The 20,097-nt window shown below is 39.0% G+C and overlaps 2 protein-coding genes across 3 annotated transcripts in view; one reads left to right on the forward strand and one right to left on the reverse strand.

The window, feature by feature from the left end:
* The window catches only part of METTL24 (methyltransferase like 24), a 96,481-nt gene that overhangs the window by 49,824 nt on the left and 26,560 nt on the right, over positions 1-20,097 (forward strand). The gene's annotated exons all lie outside the window — the stretch shown is intronic.
* On the reverse strand, positions 8,237-8,888 carry LOC116634589 (signal recognition particle 14 kDa protein-like). Its single transcript, XM_032408082.1, has one exon. It carries the CDS (start codon positions 8,853-8,855, stop codon positions 8,487-8,489), a length of 369 nt encoding a protein of 122 aa, XP_032263973.1. The 5' UTR covers positions 8,856-8,888; the 3' UTR covers positions 8,237-8,486.

A 20,097-nucleotide genomic window follows, 5' to 3' on the forward strand; every position in this document is an offset into this window, starting at 1 on the left:
GTTTCTCACTGTTGTAGCAACTACTTTGAGTCTCCAGGCTCTTGAAGGCCAGAACGTATGTATATCTTTGATTAAAACGAACTTTGTAAAATTGAATGGACATGTGTGTGTTGCAACTGATATAATTATGTCAAAAGATGACAAATCTCTACAAGTATCTTATTGTGAATAGATAGCAAAAAGAAACCCAATCTCTGATCCGTGTTCCTTGAAAGCAATTTTTAGTGTAGACCCAAGCCAATTGCATTCTGTAGGCAAATACTAGATAATTCTCCTGAGTGTACTTGGCTTGTGTTTGTTTGCCAACCCTTCCTGGGCTTGGCCTATTTTGCCTTCCTGTTCTCAGTCAGAGATGGCATGTGATTTAGAACATGCCAAAATGGGTGTTTCTGAAAAACAGTGTATATGGAATTCAATTTTAAACTTGAGTTGGCTGCCTGATCTTTAATAAAAGGGCTTTTCCTCTGCTTTGTTCTTTTTCTTCTCCTCCTCCTCTTGTTCCTCTTCCTCCTCCTTCTCCTTTTTTTTTTTTTTTTTTTTTTTTAACTCCTTTTAATTGGACTGCAGGAGCTTCTTCAAGAACCACTTCAAAGAATTTGCTGCTCTGGGGCACCTGGGTGGCTCAGTCGTTAGGCGTCTGTCTTTGGCTCCGGTCATTGGTCCTAGGGTTCTGGGATCGAGCCCTGCATCGGGCTCCCTGCTCCGTGGGGTGCCTGCTTCTTCCTCTCCCACTCCCCCTGCTTGTGTTCCCTCTCTCTCTGTGTCAAATAAATAAATAAAATCTTTAAAAAAAAAAATTTGCTGCTCTTCTAACATGTGATTAATTATTGATTTGTATTTTGCTCTGCCATTGGCAGTAACTAGTATTTAATAACTGGGAGCCTTAATGAAACACATATAGGATTTGGAGAGTAAAATCTCCAAACAGAAACTGAGGTGGGAACATTTTTCAGAAATTTATTTTATTTTTGCCATTTGTTACCGTCAGAGACCTGTTTAAAAAAAAAACAGCTGAAAATTACAGGCTTGATTCTCTAATATGTCAACTCTTGATTATTCAAAGAGCTAGCTACAGATTCTTTGTGTTCATTTGGGACTCTTGTTGCCCCACGTTCATGCTCTTCACACCCTGGCTCTATCTACCCTCACTCTTCAAAGAATAGACCTTGTAGAGACAGCTTTTTTTGATAATATCTCAGCAGAAGATTTGGTAAATGTGAGGATAAAATAGGGCTTTGAAAAATGACCTGTGGATATAATTTATCCAAGCCACATTTCCTATGGAAAATGCATTTTCAGATAACCAGGTATGCACCTGAATTGTGTTTGTTCAACTCCATAGGAGTTGCAGTGGGCAAACCTTTATGCTGAGGATGAAGCATGAGATCTTTCATGCTGCCCCTGAGACAGCAGAAATATTTACAGTAGTACCTAAAAAGGATAAATGTTCTAAAGGATCTTTTTATATTCCTAAGGCTACTTGTTTTTATTAAAAACATTAGTAATGACATCTAAAAATGGTTGAGATGGTAAATTTTATGTTATGTGTATTTTACCACAATAAAAAAAAATAAACATGAAAGTGATCTGGGTCAGAATTGCCAGGTATATATTTGCTGCTTTAAAAAATCCTTATTGAAGAATTTAAAAGAGACTGATATTCTTTCATAGATTTTTTTTTTTTTTTTTTTTTTGTGGATGCTTTAAAACAAAACAAGGAAAATGAAACCCATCAGTGAGTGATTGCTTCCATTAGGAACATGCCTCTAGAAGCTATGTGGTGCCAGATAAAAGGAAACTTCCATTCTGGCCTGCAGCAAGCAAGGTCTGTTTTCATTTTTCTGCATGTGTACAGACACTGGTAAATAGGATGTGGCTCTGGCAGGGCAAGCAAGTAGAACACGAACACACACACACACACACACACACATGTCTGTGCTTGAGTCTTGCCTTCTTCACTCATTTCTTCTGCTAGTGACTTTAGAAACCAGGGGGATTTTTGTTGTTTTATTTTCACCTCATGACATTAAACTGTTTCATATAGTTGGGTGCTGTTTTCCATGTGAAGCTGTGATTTTTCTTCTTCTTCTCTTTATCCATCCCTAGATTCCAGCCACTCAGGCCAAAAGGAAAGGCAAACTCTGAGATGGTGACAGAAAGATGCATAGGGCTTCTATTCTGCTTTTAGAACTCTTTGGTAATTTTAATTTCCAACTGTAAATCAAAAACATTTCTAAAGCATCTGGTGAGAGCAGCTGCATCAGCAAAAGCAGGAGAACCAGAAGCCAGTCTGTCAGGGAGTAAGATCACCTGGATCCAGCATTAGTAATGATGAACTGTCTTCTTGCTCATGTGCTTGTTGCTGTAAACGATGCATAAGAATTTTTCCAGGATGGGACTAGAAATAGTGAGTCTGAAATTTCTGCTCATATTAATCATAATGTATGTTTTTTTTTCTTTCCCTAAAGTCTTGATTACACAGAGTATCCTAAATGATCCAGGCTCAAAAACTTAATGAGAAGTTTTTACTTTCGGTCTTTACCATGCTATTGATAGTATGAGTAACAGGACTGCCTTAGAGTTTACCTCTGGAAGCTCAGTGATTTAGGTTTGAAGCACCCATTCCCTCCTTAGTTTTTGGCACTAGGAGGGAGAGTCATTTAACTGCTCTGGTGCTCTGTTTGATTGCTGGTGTAATGGGGACCATGATACTCCCTAAATGGATTGCTTTTGAGAATTAGATCAGAGAACACAGTGTGATTTAAAAATGATTTTAGGGGTGCCTGGGTGGCTGAGTCGTTAAGCATCTGCCTTTGGCTCGGGTCATGATCCCAGGTTTCTGGGATCGAGCCCCCCATCGGGCTCCCTGCTCAGTGGGAAGCCTGCTTCTCCCGCTCCTACTCCTCCTGCTTGTGTTCCCTTTCTCGCTGTGTCTCTCTGTCAAATAAATAAATAAAATCTTAAAAAAAAATAATGATTTTAAATTCAAAGACTTTTAATTAACCATTTCAGGAAGTCTTTACAAAATTTTATAGAAAACATTTTCTGTTTTCTCTCTTTCTTCGTTTTCAGGGAAAATATATCAGATTTCCCTGGAAATTGATAACCGCACCTAATTCCACTCAAGAGTTTTTAATGAAAGCTTTGTGCGAAACTAAGGGCAACTGGTTCTTCAGACAGGGTCGTAGAGAATTGTTATTGTTTGCTGCCCTGGGGCACTGAACAGCTTTGCTGGCGATTGTGTAGAAAGTAAACACTGTGTTGTAGAGAAATTAAATAAGCGGCTGAGAATTAATACAGAGCAGAAGTGGGGGGCGGGGCCTCGGGCTGCGGGTCGGAGGACCGGGTGGAGCTGGACTCGCGCTGCTCAGCGCCGGGGGTGAGTCCTCCGCGGCTGGGGACGCTGCCCGGGGCGGGGTGTCCGCCTGGACCCTCACTGGAGGGGCGGGGCCTGAGTCCCTGGGCCCGGAACCCGCCCCGGATCACCAACCAGACCTCAGGTCTGCTGTGTGGTCCCCGGTGTGCTGGAGAGGAGGAGCGCTTTGAAATTGAACTACAAGAAGATTCCCTTTTCTTTTGCTTATCAAATGGGCAAATATAAACAAGATGTTGATACCGCCCTAGAGTGAATACTCATGCTTTGCTGGTGGAAATGGAAAATGATAGACTCAGGAAGAAAATTTCACCGCATGTATATATTATGTCACTCTTCATTCCTGGAAATTTTCTTTGCCTTAAATTCTATTTTGTTTGCTATTAGTTCTGCTCTACCAGTTTTTGTTGTTTTGTTTTGAGTTTTTTTTGATAAATACTTATGTGAAATGTCATTCTAGATTCCTTTATTTTCATTATTATTATTATTATTTTAAAATATAGTTTAATTTATGTCCTTTGTGTTCTTCTCTTACAATTTTCTCTTTTCGGTTTGTGTTTGGCATAGGGGGGTACATCTTCCTTTTATACTTTTCTTTAAGTCAACTTTAAACTGATTCACCTTTCTTAGAATTATCTGGAGAAATAATACCAATGGACTCATGAGTAAACTGGCTTAATTATGTTTTCTAATACATATTAAAAATACCTAACAAACAAAAGATTTTGAAATGCTTATTTGTATGACCTAAACCATCTTTCATGCCAGTGTGGCTCATATTTAATGTATATATGAATCACCTGGGGAATCTAATTAAAATGCAGATGTTGATTCTGAAGTTCTGGGGTAGGACCTGAGATTCTGCACTCCTAGCAAGCTCTCAAGCTCTGCTGAGGCTGCTAGTTGGGGAACCATACCTTGAGTAGCAAGGCCTGTACCATAGTCTGAGAAACACAGGAACAGAGGATATGTACTAGTAATTTGTGTCCCCCCCCCCCCAGAGGCCCAGTGCTGGACCACTTTATGTTCTTTATTTTATTTTATTTTATTTATTTTATTTTATTTCAGTAGGAGAGGGAAAGCACAGAGAGAGGGCAGAGGAAGAGGGAGAGAGAGAAAAACCCAAGCCGACTCCACGCTGAGCGTGGAGCCAGGAGTAGGGCTCCATCCCAGGACACTGTGGTCAGACCCCAGCCAAAACCAAGAGTCTGCTGCTCAACTGACTGGGCCACCCAGGTGCTCCTGGACCACCTTGTGTTCTAATGTCCTCCACCGTCAGCCTGAGTCCCTGCTAAGGGTGGTATGAGGCACAGATGATGTGCTATGCTCCAGACCGTTTTTCCATTCTCGTGCCAGCATGTACCAGATTCCTGTTTCGAACTTGCTGGTTTCTTGGAACAAATTTCTTTCTCAGGAGGGAAGCTCCTTTATAAAAATGTCTCCTGGTGGTCTCCCATACCAGTTCAAGGCCCAGACATGCCCGAGTCCTAGGTGACTAATGGTTTAACCTCCAGCTAAATCTCTGCGTCTCAGACGTATGTTCCTAACTGAGGGGTATATGGCTTAAGAGCAGGGACTCCATTGTGTGGACTCCCATCCCAACTACCTAGTGAAGTGCTCAGGAAATATGTCGGATACTTGACCTGACTTAATACCCAGTATCTTCCTAAATAAAACGTGCAGGGTATCGAAGTTTGAATGCTTTATCTTTTCACATAGCCCCACCGCAGAATTAATAAGGGGCAGCTAGAGCATCCAGAGGCCTTAGCCACTGATGTTCAGAATATTTGGGTGGAAAACACCATGGCAACAAGATATGTTATGGTAAAGGTAGAAATCCAGGTGACTCTTTTAAGGCCCAGTGCAATCTTCCGCTTAGACTTGTTTATATTACTTTTTCAAAGAGAGGTGTGTATCTTTCTGTGTATTTGAAGGCAACTTCGTCTTGCAAAAATACTATTTAATCATGACAAGGCTGTTTCTGTGAAATAAGCCAGTAGCAATTTAGGAGTAATGAGTCAGCTACGCTCCTGAGTTGCAATTTGAAATGCAGAGACATTTTTCTGTCTCCATCAATCTATAGTGGACCCAAAGGACAAACCATCTTGAGAACGTGGGTCTAGAACTTCTGCACTCAACATGTAGAAAATGAGTTTTGGCTTTTTACCCTTTTTCACTTATCTATAATGGTGAGATTTGCTGTGAAGCAAATTTCTGGGTTCTTAGTGATTTTTCGAAACATTCAGTATTTAGCTAGCATGTAGATTATAAAGCCTGTTTGAAGAATGAGCTAGGTGCATCTGGATCTAGTGGTGGTTTGTGTTTTCCTTGGGCAGAAGCCATGACTGGCGAAGTTGTGTGTGAAAGGTGCTCTGGAATCCAGAGACCCACTCCCACCTGCACAACCTAGTGATTCTCAGATTGCATTGTTAGACTTGGTAACACCAGAAAACAAACCAAAAATAACAGCACAAGTAAAGAATCCCATCACCTAAGGACCTTGATTAAAACTTCGAACCCAGAACCAACCTTAGAGAGATTCTCACTTAGCTGGTCTGGCATGGAGCCCAGGGAGCTGCCTCTCTGCTCCCTCAGGATTCCTTTGGCTCTCCTTCCCAGCTCTAACCCAGGTAATAGGAAGATCAGCCTGTGAAGAGCCTCAGCATGTAGAGAGGCCTCTAGTGACTCAGCCTTCCATTTGCAAATCCCCCTCTCCCCTCCTGTGCATAAAACCCTTTAAACAAGAATGGGGTTGAGAGCCTGTGTGCTTCTGCAGCCTCCTTCTCTGTCTCTTCACCGAGTTCCTGTGTCCTCAGTGCCTCAGTGTTCCCTATGAGAAGGTGTGGGATATGAACCGCTACCATCTGAGGAGGGTTGTGCAGGCAAACACTTTCATGTTGGTGAGAGAAATGAATGAAGAATTTTAAGGAGACCAGAATTATGATTTTATGGAAAACAAAGCATTTTGATTGAGTGTCATGTCTTTTGAGATTTTCAAAGGCGCCCGGAATTATTACAAAAGGGGAGGATTTCACTCAGAGAGGAAACAAGCCTCCAGGGAGCTGGCATTTGGTTTTCTTCACTGCTGTGTACCAGGGGTGGGTATATTTGTCTGAGGATTTTGCCATTTTGACAAAGTTTTGGGAAGGAGAGCCAAAGGAATCCTGAGGGAACAGAGGGGCTCTAAGCTTCAGGGGCCCATAAAGGTTTCCCTCTGTGTGACTTCCTTTCGTACAGGAGGCGGTGGTTCAGTAGAAGAATGTTCTGTTCAGTGTTGCACAGCCCAGTTTCACCAGGTCTGCCAGTTCCTCTATATGTGTTAAAAAATGCTTAATGGCTTTTGACAGTAAGAGGCCCCAGAACTTGCTCTCCTATTAGTGAATCCTCTGAGGGAGTGTATTCCTGAGCAAACCCTGTGAGGTCACACCCCGGCCAACCATTTCTGCCCTGGGAGCTCAGCCATGCCGGTGCTCAGAGGGGCCATGCATAACCAGCCACCCATGAAACAGGCTCCAGGTGCTTGGGGAAAAAGCGGGCATAGATTTATTTGGAGGTAAAACCTGATTTATCTTCCAGCCAGTTGAGGAAGGTTTCACTTGCCACTTTTTAGTTTAAAACATAAGGACCTTATAAAAACACTAATTTCCTAGCATGGAGTGGCATTCAACAGTTTTGCAATTAAAATGATAATGAAAGATTTCTTGTAAGAACTTCTCTTTAAAATCAGCACGCCATTAGAAGGAATTATGTAAAGCAGCCTCTCTGTTCCAATCTTTATTTTAAGATTTAATTTATTCCAGATTCTGCAGGAAAAAACCATCCATGTGACAAGCCTGCTAACAGATGTCAATTTAGTTTTATAGCACATGCCTGTATTTCAGAGTCAGAAAATGGAGATTATTCTTTTTGCCTGCTGTTTATTACATGACACAGCTTCATAACACTATGCCCTGGAGGATAGCTGATTAATAACTAATGGGCAAGCAACTTATCACCTGCTTTCGTCTTTGGCAGTGTTGATTGTAAGCTCTATTTCACATTATCCTTTTGGATTAAAAGAGGTGCTGGAAAGAGCAAAGGTGACCAAAAATGGATTTTTCTCTTTTAATTTCATCTAGGTCAGAAGATAGATTATACTGTAATAAAGAGAAATAAGAGAAAAAAATTATTTAACCAGAAAAAACTAAATCTCTATTAAAATTTTTTGTGGCATAGATGGATAAGATAAAGTAATTCTGTATGGTAAATATTATATCAGAATCAACCATAACAAGAACTCTTCCTTTCTTCATATTCACAGGGTCCATTTCTCTATGTTCACATGGTGTAGTAATTATTGTTTTATATGTTGCTCTTCTGTTCATATTTCCATCTGTCTGTCCATTCATCCATCCATCCCTTCCTCCATTCATCTATCCATTCAATAAATGTTTGTTAAATATCTTCCATATGCAAGTACCTGTGCTTAAATAATGAAGCTACAGGGAAAAAAGTCTCTTTTTTTAAAGATTTTATTTATTTATTTATTTGAGAGAGAGAGAGAAAGAGAGAGAGAGCTCATGTGCCTGAGCACGTGCATGGGGGCAAGGGGGTGGGAGGGGTAGAGGGGGAGGGAGAAGGAAAGGGAGAGAAGGAGAGAATCCCAAGCAGACTCTGTGCTGAGCGTGGAGCCCTATGCAGGGCTGGATCCCATGACCATGAGATCATGACCCGAGCAGAAACCAAGAGTCATCTGTTTAACTGATTGAGCCACCCAGGTGCCCCACATCTCTTTTTAATTAGGAAAATTTTAAAAATGTGGTAAAATATATGTAACGTAAAATTTACCATCTTAACTAATTTTTTTTTTTTTTTTTCGGATAAATACAGGTTTAATGATCCATTGTTCTTCACACAGATGGCCACAGAGACTTTATAATCCCAGGATATACAACCATGCAACACAGGCCAATCAGCCAATTCTAAAATAAACTTGGCTTTTTACAAGTATCCCGTAAACACTGCAGCCCTCCTTCCATCCAAAATGACCCTCATCTCACATGATGTGTTATCCTAGGGGAACCAGAAACCTAGCTTTGTGGCCAAGAGTAAAAACCAAAGGAAACATAGTAATTCAGTGGTTAGTTGGTGAAAGCAGGGTATCTGGTGCCCTTCTCTGCGCTGCTTTGCTCTTCCTACTCTTGCTGTTTTTGTCCCTCTTCTTCAGCCCATCCACGTTAGCTCTCAGTAGGTTTGAGTAAGCCATCTGAAGCTCGTTCACTTCTTTGGAGCTCACCACGGTGCTGATCTTTTTCCCATCAGTAGCTCTGAACAGACAATTGTTGTCTAAGGGCTCAAAGCCCTCTACAGAACCTTTCCTTGGAATGGGTTTAGTTCGACCATCATACTTCTTCAGGGTGATGAACACGCTGCTGGATAACGGGCACTTCTGGGAGAGTCTGGTCAGCTCCGTCAAGAAGTGCTCGGTCTCCAGCAGCACCATTGCGGGGCTGCTAGCTCCCCTGCCCAGTTCAACTGTTTTTAAGGGTATAGTAATGCTAAGTACAGATCCCCCTCAACTCAAGATGGGGTTATGTCCCAATAAACCTATTGTAAACTGAAACTATCGTAAGTTGAACGTGCGTTTAACACACCTAACCCACTGGACGTCATAGCTTAGCCTAGCCTACCTAAAAGGTGCTCAGGACACTTAATTAACCTACAGTTGGGCAAAATCATCTAACACAAAACCTATTTTATAATAAAGTGTTGAATATGACATGTAATTTATTGAATACTAAAGTGAAAAACAGAGTCGTTGAATGGGTACAGACTGTTTGTAAGTGTCTGGGTTGGTGACCCTTGTGATCATGGGGCTGACTGGGAGCTGGACAGAGGATCATACTCCATATCACTAGCCTGGGAAAAGATCAAAATTAGAACATGGAGTATGGTTTCTACTGAATACATATTGTTTTTGCACCATTGTAAAATTGAGAAATCGTAAGTTGAACCATTTTAAGTTGGGAGCCGTCTGTATTCCCACACTGCTGTGCATCCGATCTCCAGAACATTTTCATCTTGCAAAACTGGAAGTCTCTTCCCATTAAACACTAACTCCCCCCTTCTGCAGCCCTTGGCAACCATCATTCTATTTTCTGTTTCAATGATCTTGATTATTCTAGGGACCTCACATAAGTGAAAGCATACAGAATCTGTCTTTTGTGACTCGCTTATTGCACTAAGCATAATGTCCTCAAGTTTCATCCACGTTGTAGCATGTGACAGGTTTTCCTTGTTTTTGTTTTTGTTTTTTTAAGGCTGAAGAGTATTCCCTTGCATGTATATACTACATTTTGTTTATCTGTCAGTGGACCGTGGGGTTGTTTCTGCCTCTTGCCTATTGTGAGTAATGCTGCTATGAGTATGGATGTGCAAGTATCTTTTTAAGGCCCTGCTTTCAGTTCTTTTGGATACATACCCAGAAATGGAATTGCTGCATCCTATGGGAATCTATTTTTAATTTTTTTGAGAAACTGCCTTACAGTTTTTCAGAGTGGCTGTACCATTTTACATTCCCATAACCAAGTGTCTTAAGATTTAACATGTAGCTAAAATACCAGACATGTGATCCTGTAATGAGTGCTACGAAGAAGTGTGATGTGCTACGGGAGTGTTTAATAGAGAAATCCAATCTCATATGCCATTTATTTTTGTATTCCTGATGCCTAGTCCATGGCAGGGACTTGATAACAGGTGGGTGGGTAAATGCACCATTCAGACCCTTGGTGATTGGACCCCTTTCCTTTATTTCTTTCCTGATATTCAGCTTCCCTCTGTTCCGCAGGAATGGCACTGGAGGGCCGAGAAAAGCTAGATGACTAGCTTTCCCTTGGTTGCCTCCATTGATCTCTGGTGAGAGTATGCAAAGTATTTTCCAATAGTGTTCTTTTTCTTAATCTGCATCTCATCTAATATTCAAAGATGTTGAGATATTTCCACCAGATATGTTCCTGCCTTTTCTTTGGGGGAGAAAAGAGAAAGCTGCCTGCAGATATAAGATGGAAGTGTAGTGGAGTTAGAGAGGGGTGGGGTATTCAGGGAGAAAATATTCTTTCTATTCTTAGAACACTGCTTCTAGTCCCTAAAGAATTTTGTTCTATAAAGATAGCAAAAGGGCCTCTTGCTCATTTTCTTATTTGGCTTAAATCAGTAGCATTTTGCTCAATTCCATGCTATTTATAGATATCTTAAATTGCAATTTAATTCTTGAGATTTTTAAAGGGAATTTGAGATATTCAAAATGTATAGGCATTATATTTGGAGACTTTGAACTTCTTGCTTCTGGTTTTATAAAAGGAGTTTGTGTATCTGATCCCCAAACCAATGAAAGACATAGTTATTATTCTATCCAGTTTTTTTATTTTGCTGGCAATTGAGGCAAAAAAAGAGGCCACAAAAATATTTGGCACAGCTCTTTCCTTGGAAATTTGTATTGATTTTGCTGTTTGCCACAGCATTATTATGATGATAAACTGCAGAGATCCAGTTATCTGTCTGAAATGAGTCCTGAGGGTTTCTCACAGTTGTTCCGATCATGGTATTGGCACAGGAAAACAATACTGGTGACATTTTCAGAATGCTGTTTTGGAGGCAGGTGGCAGGTATTGGGGCCGTGTTGTCCAGTGGAAGGGTCACTGGCTTTCAGCCAAAAAGACCCTGGCACCAGCTCTATCTCCTGTTAGTTGTGTGAATAGCACAGGTGAATTAAGCCTTCTGAGCCATGTTTTATTTTTCTGTAAAATGGGAATGATAATACCTTCTATGCTAGACCATTGGGATTAAAGACAAAAAGTCAGTAAAGAACCTAGCACAGTGCCTGGTCAGTTGCTCCCCAGATGGGAGCTGTTTTTAAATAGTTACTGAGTTGGATTGATATTAATTGTTTTAGGCAGTATTTAAATACCTGGAATGGAGTATTATGGTATGGACCATTTGGTATATTTTATTGTTCTTCTGCTTTCTATTGATCTCTGGTGAGAGTGGTGAGAGTATGGAAACTATTTCCCAGTAGTGTTCTTGGAGTGGAGAATCTCCAATAGGTCAGCCCTTTACTCCAGAAAATGTTAAAGAGAATCAGTATTCTGGAATGGATTTTGGAAGTGTTTAGAACACAGCAGTATGAATCTGATGTCCAGACACCACTGCAGTGTCCTTAGGATCGATCTTTCTGCAGTGATAGTCATAAATGTAATTGATCTGCACTTCGAATAGTCCACCTGATTCATGATATTGGTAAAAATCTTGTAGTTCAGTCATCTTCCCCATGTCCATCTCTTGGGCATAGTACTTAAAGTCCCATAGGCTTATTGAATATACTGTTGGGAAATCATTTGGGTGGTGAGTACTGATGTCTTTGAAAGTATTTTATGTAGCAATGATTCTTTAATACTTTCATTACATTTGCCTTATGACATTGTATTTTCTCTAGGTTGACCTCTCTGTCTCTGAAACCCCCTGTTAGATCATTTTGTCTTTTTGGAGACCTATCAAGTATAATACCAACAGTTGACTGAACTGCTCAGGAATATTCTGGATAACTAAATTTTCTTACTAAATGAAAGAGGTGCTGTTGCTCACCTCTGTCTTTATTGTTTACCTCTGTCTTTATTGTTCCTCTCCTGTGCTTCCTACTCTATTTAAACTATAAACACCGCAGCTGATGTGCAAGATCTCAGTGCAGTTTTCCAACTTCTTCCTTTACTACCACTTTTCCACAGGTATTCTGTGCTCTAACCTAATGAGACAAAACACTTCCAAGTTGCCTAAAATTTCTCACCCCATGGAGCTTCAATCACAATTCCTTTTATCACTAATATTATCTCTGTTTCTGAGCAAATCAAAATCCCACCTGTCTTTCAAGTCCTAGTCCAAATACTATCTCATCCACAAAGCTGTTCTTAAAACCATTTAATATTTTAAAGTTATATGAATGATATTTCTCCACTGTAGAGAATTTAGATAATAGAGAGCACAGAAAGGAAAAGGATGACAATTAAAGTCACATGTAATTCTACCACAAAGATAACTACTATTAATATATGTAGTCTTTCCTGGGATGCCTGGGTGGCTCAGTTGGTTCAATGCCTGCCTTAGGCTCAGGTCATGATCCCAGGGTCTTGGGATTGAGTCTCGCATTGGGCTCCTTGCTCAGCGGGGAGCCTGCTTCTCCCTCTGCCTGCAGCTCCCCCTGCTTGTGCTTGCTCACTCTCTCTCTCTGACAAATAAATAAATAATATCTTAAAAAAATATATGTAGTCTTTGTTTCAGACTTTTTCTCACTATGGTAAATATATTTTCACAAAATTAAGATAGGATCATACTGTATATGCTCTTATTTCCTTTTTGTTATGGACTTTTTTAGAACAGTTTTAGGTTCACAGCAGAATTGAGGGGAAGGTACAGAGATTTCCCAAATACCCCTGCCCCCCATATGCACAACCTCTCCCATTATCAGTACCCCCTACCAGAGTGGTACAGTTGTTATAATTGATGAGCCTACACTGACACATTGTAATCACCCAAAGTCCATAGTTTATGTTATCGTTCACTCTTGGTGTTGTACATGGTTTGGATAAATGTATAAGGACATATATCCATTATCATGGTATCATGCAGAATATTTTCACTGCCCTAAAAATCCTCTGTCTCTGCCTATTCACCTCCTCCTCCCACCGCCCCAAAATGCTGGCAACCATTGATCTTTTTACTGTCTCCATAGTTTTTCCCTTTCTAGATTGTCATATAGTGTGAATGATAAAGTATGTGGTCTTTTCAGATTCACTTCTTTCACTTCATAATATGCATTTGTTTCCTCTATGTCTTTTCATGGTTTGATAGCTCATTTCTTTTTAGCCTTGACTAATATTCCATTATCTGGATGTACCACAGTTTATTTATGTAGTCACCTACTGAAGGACATCTTGGTTGCTTCCCAGTTTTGACATTATGAATAAACCTGCTATAAATATCCACAGGCAGGTTTTTGTGTGAACATGTTCTCAATTCCTTTGGATCGTATGGCAAGAGTCTGTTTAGTTTCGTAAGAAACTACCAAACTGTCTTCCAAAGTGGCTGTACCATACCATTATGCATTCCTACCAGCAGTGGGTAAGAATTCCTGTTGCTCCTCATCCTTGACAGCCTTTGCTGTTGGCAGTGTTCCAGATTTTGGTCATTCTAATAGGGGCATTGTGGTATTCATAGCTGTTTTAACTTATATTTCTCTGATGACATATGATGTGGAGCATCTTTTCACTTGCTTATTTGCCATCTGTAGATCTTTTTTGACAAGTTGTCTGTTAAGGTCTTTGGCTCATTGTTGGTATGTTTATCATTGAATTTCAAGAGTTCCTTGTATATTTTGGGTAACAGTTCTTTACCAGATGTGTCCTTTGCAAATGTTTTGTTTTGTTTGTTTTTTTCCTAGTCTGTGGCTTATCTTTTCGTTCTCTTGACATTTTCTTTCACAGAGCAGAAATTTTTAAATTTCAATGAAGTCCAGCTTATCAATTCTTTCTTTCATGGATTGTGCCTCTGAATTAATTACATGTGACAAAGTAATTGTCAAACCCAAGGTCATCTAGATTTTCTCCTACATTATCTTCTAGGAGTTTTATAGTTTTGTGTTTTACATTTAGGTCTGTCATCTATTTTGAATTAATTCTTGTGAAGGTGTAAGGTCTATGTTTAGATTATTTTCTTTTCTTTTTTTGGCATATGGATATCCAGTTGTTTCAGCACCATTTGTTGAAAGATTGTGTTTTCCTCCAATGCTGTCCTTTGCCAAAAATCAGTTGACTCTATTTATATGTGAGTCTATTTCTAAGCTCTCTATTTTGTTCCATTGATCTATTTGTCTATACTTTTGCCAATACCAAACTATCTTGATGACCATAGCGTTATAGTAAGTCTTGAAGATGGATACTGTCAGTCCTCCAGCTGTGTCCTTCTCCTTCAATATTGCATTGGCTAGTCTGGGTCTTTTGCCTTTCCATATAAACTTCAGAATAAGTTTGTTGATATCCACACAATAACTTGATGGAATTTGGATTGGAATTGTGTTGAATCTATATCAAATTTAGGAAGAACTGCCATCTTGACTGTTTTGAGTCCTCCTAATCACAAGCATGGGATATCTTTCCATTTATTTAGTTTTTATTTTATTTTGTTCATCAAAGTTTTATGATTTTCCTCATGCGGATCTTGTACAGATTTTGTTAGACTTATACTTAAGTATTTCTTTTGCTTCTATCCCCTGAAAGAGATTGTCAAGAATTGGTATAATTTCTTCCTTAATTGATTGGTGGAATTAATTGGTGAACTCATCTGGGCCTGATGCTTTCTGTTCTGGAAGTTTACTAATTATTGATTCAATTTCTTAAATAGATACAGGCCTGTTCATGTAGTCTGTTTCTCCTTGTGTGGATTTTGGCAGATTGTGTCTTTCAAAAAATTAGTCCATTTCATCTAGGTTTTCAAATTTTTTTTTTTTAAAGATTTTATTTATTTATTTGAAGAGAGAGACACAGCGAGAGAGGGAACACAAGCAGGGGGAGTGGCAGAGGGGGAAGCAGGCTTCCCGCCGAGCAGGGAGCCCGATGCGGGGCTCGATCCCAGGACCCTGGGATCACGACCCGAGCCGAAGGCAGACACTCAACGACTGAGCCACCCAGGCGCCCCCATCTAGGTTTTCAAATTTGTGGGCATAGAGTTGTTCATAGAATTCCTTTATTATCCTTTTGGTGTCCATAGGATTTGTAGTGATGTCCCCTCTTTTATTTCTGATATTAGTAATTTGTGTCCTCTTTCTTTTTTGCTTAGTTTGCCTGACTAGAGGCTTATTGATTTTATAGATCTTTTCAAGAACCATCTTTTGGTTTCACTGATTTTCTCTATTGATTTCCTGTTTTCAATTTTGTTGATTTCTCTTCTCTTATTATTTCTTTTATTCTGCTTACTTTGGATTTCATTAGCTCTCTTTCTAGTTTCTTGCAATGCAAACTTAGATTATTGATATTAGATCTTTTCTCTTTAATATAGGCATTCAATGATATAAATTTCACTTTAAATACTACCTTCACTGCATTCCACAACTTTTTTTTCTTTTTCTGCATTCCACAAATTTTGATAAATTGTTTTCATTTTCATTTAGTTCAAAATGTTAAAAAATTTCTTTTGAGATTTCTTTTTTAATCCCTGTGTTATTGGAAGTTTGCTTATTAATCTCCAAGTATTTGGGGATTTTCCAACTATCATTCTGTTATTGATTTCTAGTTTAATTCCACTGTGGTCTGAAAGCAGACATTGTGTGATTTCTATTCTTTTAAATTTGTTAAGGCGTGTTTTCTGGTCCAGAATGTGGTCTCTCTTTGTAAATGCTCAATGTGAGCTTGAGAAGAATGTGTAATCTGTTGTTGGATGAAGTGATCTATAGATATCAATCATATACAGTTGATTGATGGTGTTGTTGAGTTCAGCTATGCCCTTACTGATTTTCCACTTGCTGGGTCTGCCATTTCTAAGAGGTATTAAAATCTCCAACTACGATAGTGGATTCACCTATTTCACTTCATAATTCTATTAGTTTTTGCCACGCATAGTTTGACACTTTGTTGTTAGGCACATGCATGTTAAGATTGTTATGTTTTCTTGGAGAATTGACCCCTTTATCCCTGATAACTTCCCTTGCTTTGAAGTCTTACTTTCTTTTGATTAGTATTAGCACAGTATATTTTTCTCTGTTTATTTTTAATCTGTATGTGTCTTTGTATTTAAAGTGGGTTTCTCGTAGATAGTATATAGTTGGGGTTGTTTTTCGATCCACTCTGACAGTCTCTGTCTTCTAATTGATAGAGTTAGAACATTGACATTCAAAGTGATTATGAAAGAGTTGGATTAACATATACCATATTCATTACTGTTTTCTATTTCTTGTCTTTGCTGTTTCTGTTTTTGTCTTCCACTTTTTCCTGCTTTTGTGGATTGAACATTTTATATGATTCCACTTTTTTTATTTTTTAGCATATCATTTTATAGCTCTTTTTTTAAACTTTCTTTTAGTGAGTGGTTGCCCTAGAGTTTGCATTACACATTTATAGCTAATCCAAATTGACTTTCCAATAATACTCTACCACTTCCTGGATAGTGTGAATACCTTATAATAAAAAATAATCTTAATTTCTCCCTCCAATCCTTTGTATCATTGCTGTCATTCATTCTACTTACATATAAGCATATGATATATACATATACATACACAATAAAATACCTTGTTGGTATTGCTATTTTGAACAAACTGTTATCTGTTAGGTCAATTAAGAATAAGAAAAATATGGTTTTACTTTACCTTCTCTTATTCCTTCTTCAAAGCTCTTTCTTATTTTATGTAGATCCCAGTTTCTGACCTATATCATTTTTCTTCTCTCTAAAGAACTTCTTTTAACATTTCTTGCAAGGCAGACCTACTGGCAACAAAATCCTTCAATTTTTGTTGGTCCAAGGAAGTTTTATTTCTCCTTCGTTTTTGAAGGATAATTTTGCAGAGTACAGAATTCAGGTCAGTGGTTCTCTCAGTGCTTTAAATATTTTACTCCACTCTCTCTTTTTTGAATTTGAAAAAATTTTTAATTTGAGTATAGTTGGCACACAATGTTACATTAGTTTCAGATGTACAATATAGTGATTCAATATCTCTATTTGTTATGCTACACTCACCACAAGTGTAACTGCCATCTGTCATCATACAACACTATTATAATATCATTGACTGTATTCCCTGTGCTATACCTTCCATCCCTGTGAGTTATTCATTCCATTACTGGAAGCCTGTATCTCTCACCCCCCTTCACTCATCTTGCCTAGCTTTTCTACCCCCGCCCCTGTGGCAACCATCAGTTTGTTTTCTGTATTTATGGGTCTGTTTTAGCTTTTTGATTGTTTATTCATTTGTTTTGTTTTTTTAGATTTAGATTTTTTATTTTAGATTTTTTAAAATTTAGATTTTGTTTTATTGATCATATGGTATTTGTCTTTCTCTGTTTGACTTATTTCACTTAGCATAATACCTTCTAGGTCCATCCAGGTTGTCGCAAATGGCAAGAACTCATCCTTTTTTATGACTGAGTAATATTACAGTGTGTGTGTGTATGTGTGTGTGTGTGTGTGTGTGTCACATTTTTTTTATCCATTCATCTACAGGATGGACACTTAGTTGCTTCCATAATTTGGCTATTATAAATAATGCTGCAATAAATGTAGGGCTGCATGTATCTTTTCAAACGAGTGTTTTTGTTTTCTTTGGGTAAACAGTATCCTCCACTCTCTTCTTGCTTGCATGTTTTCTGAAGAGAACTAGGATGTAATTCTTATCTTTCTTCCTCTGTAAGTAAGGTTTTTTTTTTTCCCCCTTTGACTTCTTTCAGGATTTTTTCTGTATCTTTAATTCTCTATAGTTTGAAAATGATATGACTAGGTGTAGGTTTTTGGTATATATTTTGTTTGGTATTCTCTGAGCTTCCCGGATCTGTGGTTTGATGTCTCACTTTAATTTGGGGAAATTCTCAGTCATTATTATTTCAAATATTTCTTCTGTTCCTTTCTCTCTTTCTTCTGGTTTCCCATTATGTGTATGTTGTATTTTATGTGGTTGTCCAACAGTTCTTGGATGTTCTATTCTGATGTTTTTTAGTTTTTGTTTTTTTTTTTTTTTTCCAGTCTTTGTTCTCTTTGCTTTTCAGTTTTGGAAGTTTTTATTGATACATCCTTTTTTTAAAAAAAGATTTTATTTATTTATATGACAGAGAGAGAGAGAACACAAGCAGGAGGAGTGGCAGGCAGAGGGAGAGGGAGAAGTAGGCTCCCCGCTGAGCAGAGAGTCGGACATGGGGCTCAATCCCAGGACCTTGGGATCATGACCTGAGCTAAAGGCAAATGCTTAACCGACTGAGCCACCCAGGCACCCCTATTGATATATCCTTAAGCTTAGAGATTCTTTTCTAGGTTGAGTCCAGTCTACTTGTAAGCCCATCAAGGGTTAGGGCTAGAGTTTCAGTATTTTTGATACCAAGCATTTCTTTTTGATTCTTCCTTAGGATTTCCACCTCTGCTTACATTGCCCATCTGTTCTTACATACTATCTACTTTATTCATGAGAGCCTGTAGCATATTAATCATAGTTGTTTTAAATTCCCAGTCTGATAATTCCAACATCCTTGCCATGTCTGTTTCTAGTCTCTTCAAATTGTGTTTTTTGCCTTTTAGAATGCCTTGCAATTTTTCTTGATAGCCAGACCTGATGTATTGCATAAAAGGAACTGCTATAAATAGGCCTTTAGGAATGTGATGGTAAGGTGTAGGGGGAGGAGAGGTGTTCTACGCCCTATGATTAGGTCTCAGTCTTTAAGTGAGCATATGCCTCTGAACTGTGAACTTCTCAAGAATTTCTGTCTTTTTCTCTTACTTTAGGTGGGACAGGATGGCTAGAGTGGGCTAGAGTTGGCTATTTCCCCTCCTCAGGTTAGTTAGGCTCTAAGAATCCCCCAGCAGGCGAAGTTCAGGTTAGCCAGTTTCTCCTGAGGGCAGCCTTGTTAGGAAAAACAGAAGCTCTGGCATATTTAAAAATGATGCCCCCTGCCAGAAGCCTGAGGGGACTTTTCTCTGATGTTTACTTTGGGAATATGGTCAAACTCCTGAGAGTAAATCTCACAATACTGTGGGGACCCTCTATGACTGGGTCTCCTTGGAATTTTTAACTCTCAGACTTGTCCATACTGAGCCTCCAGCACTTTTGTCAATTACAATTCAGGTTTTCTAGCCTTGGCACCAGCTGCTACTGAGACTGTGCTCGGGGAAGCCAAGCCTCCTGGTGTTCTCTCTGTACTTCTTGTTCTTGAATCTTGGGCTGCGTCCTCCTCTCTCACAGATCCAAGAGGTGTTGATTTTTCAGTGTGTTCAGCCTTTTACTTGTTGCTAGGATGGAGTAGCAACCTCCAACTTCCTACATGAGGAATTGGAAACCAGACGTTCATCAGCCTTTGTTTTTTTACTTAACAGAATTCTTGAGGGGCGCCTGGGTGGCTCAGTCATTAAGCGTCTGCCTTCGGCTCAGGTCATGATCCCAGGGTCTTGGGATCGAGCCCCGCATCGGGCTCCCTGCTCCGCAGGAAGCCTGCTTCTCCTTCTCCCACTCCCCCTGCTTGTGTTCCCTCTCTCGTGCTCTCTCTCTCTGTCAAATAAATAAATAAAATCTTAAAAAAAAAAAAAAGAATATCTTGAACATTTTCACATATAATAATATAGACATATAATAGACACTTCATCTAGATATATTACAGCATTGTTTGTAATAGCAAAATTCTGGAAACAGGGTAATTGTCTTTTAACAGGGGACCAAATAAGTAAAATATATTTAAAGCCCATACAATTGCACTCGGACTGATAAAGAACATGCTATAGATCTGTATTTCACTGATATGGAAAGATCTCCAAGTTAAATAGGAGATTCTAGGGTGGGAGAAAGATCTTTCACTGCCTGTCCTTTTGAAGAGTTGGAACATTTTTTTTTATCATGTGTATGTTATACTTTTCCCGTAACACTTTATGAAATACCTACCTGCAATGTAATTTTTAAGAGCTGCATATTTTCTAGTGAATGGATGTATCAGAGTTTATTTAACCACTCTAAA

This window comes from Phoca vitulina, unplaced genomic scaffold, assembly GCF_004348235.1.
Source record: "Phoca vitulina isolate PV1807 unplaced genomic scaffold, GSC_HSeal_1.0 scaffold9, whole genome shotgun sequence".
Taxonomy (NCBI): domain Eukaryota; kingdom Metazoa; phylum Chordata; class Mammalia; order Carnivora; family Phocidae; genus Phoca; species Phoca vitulina.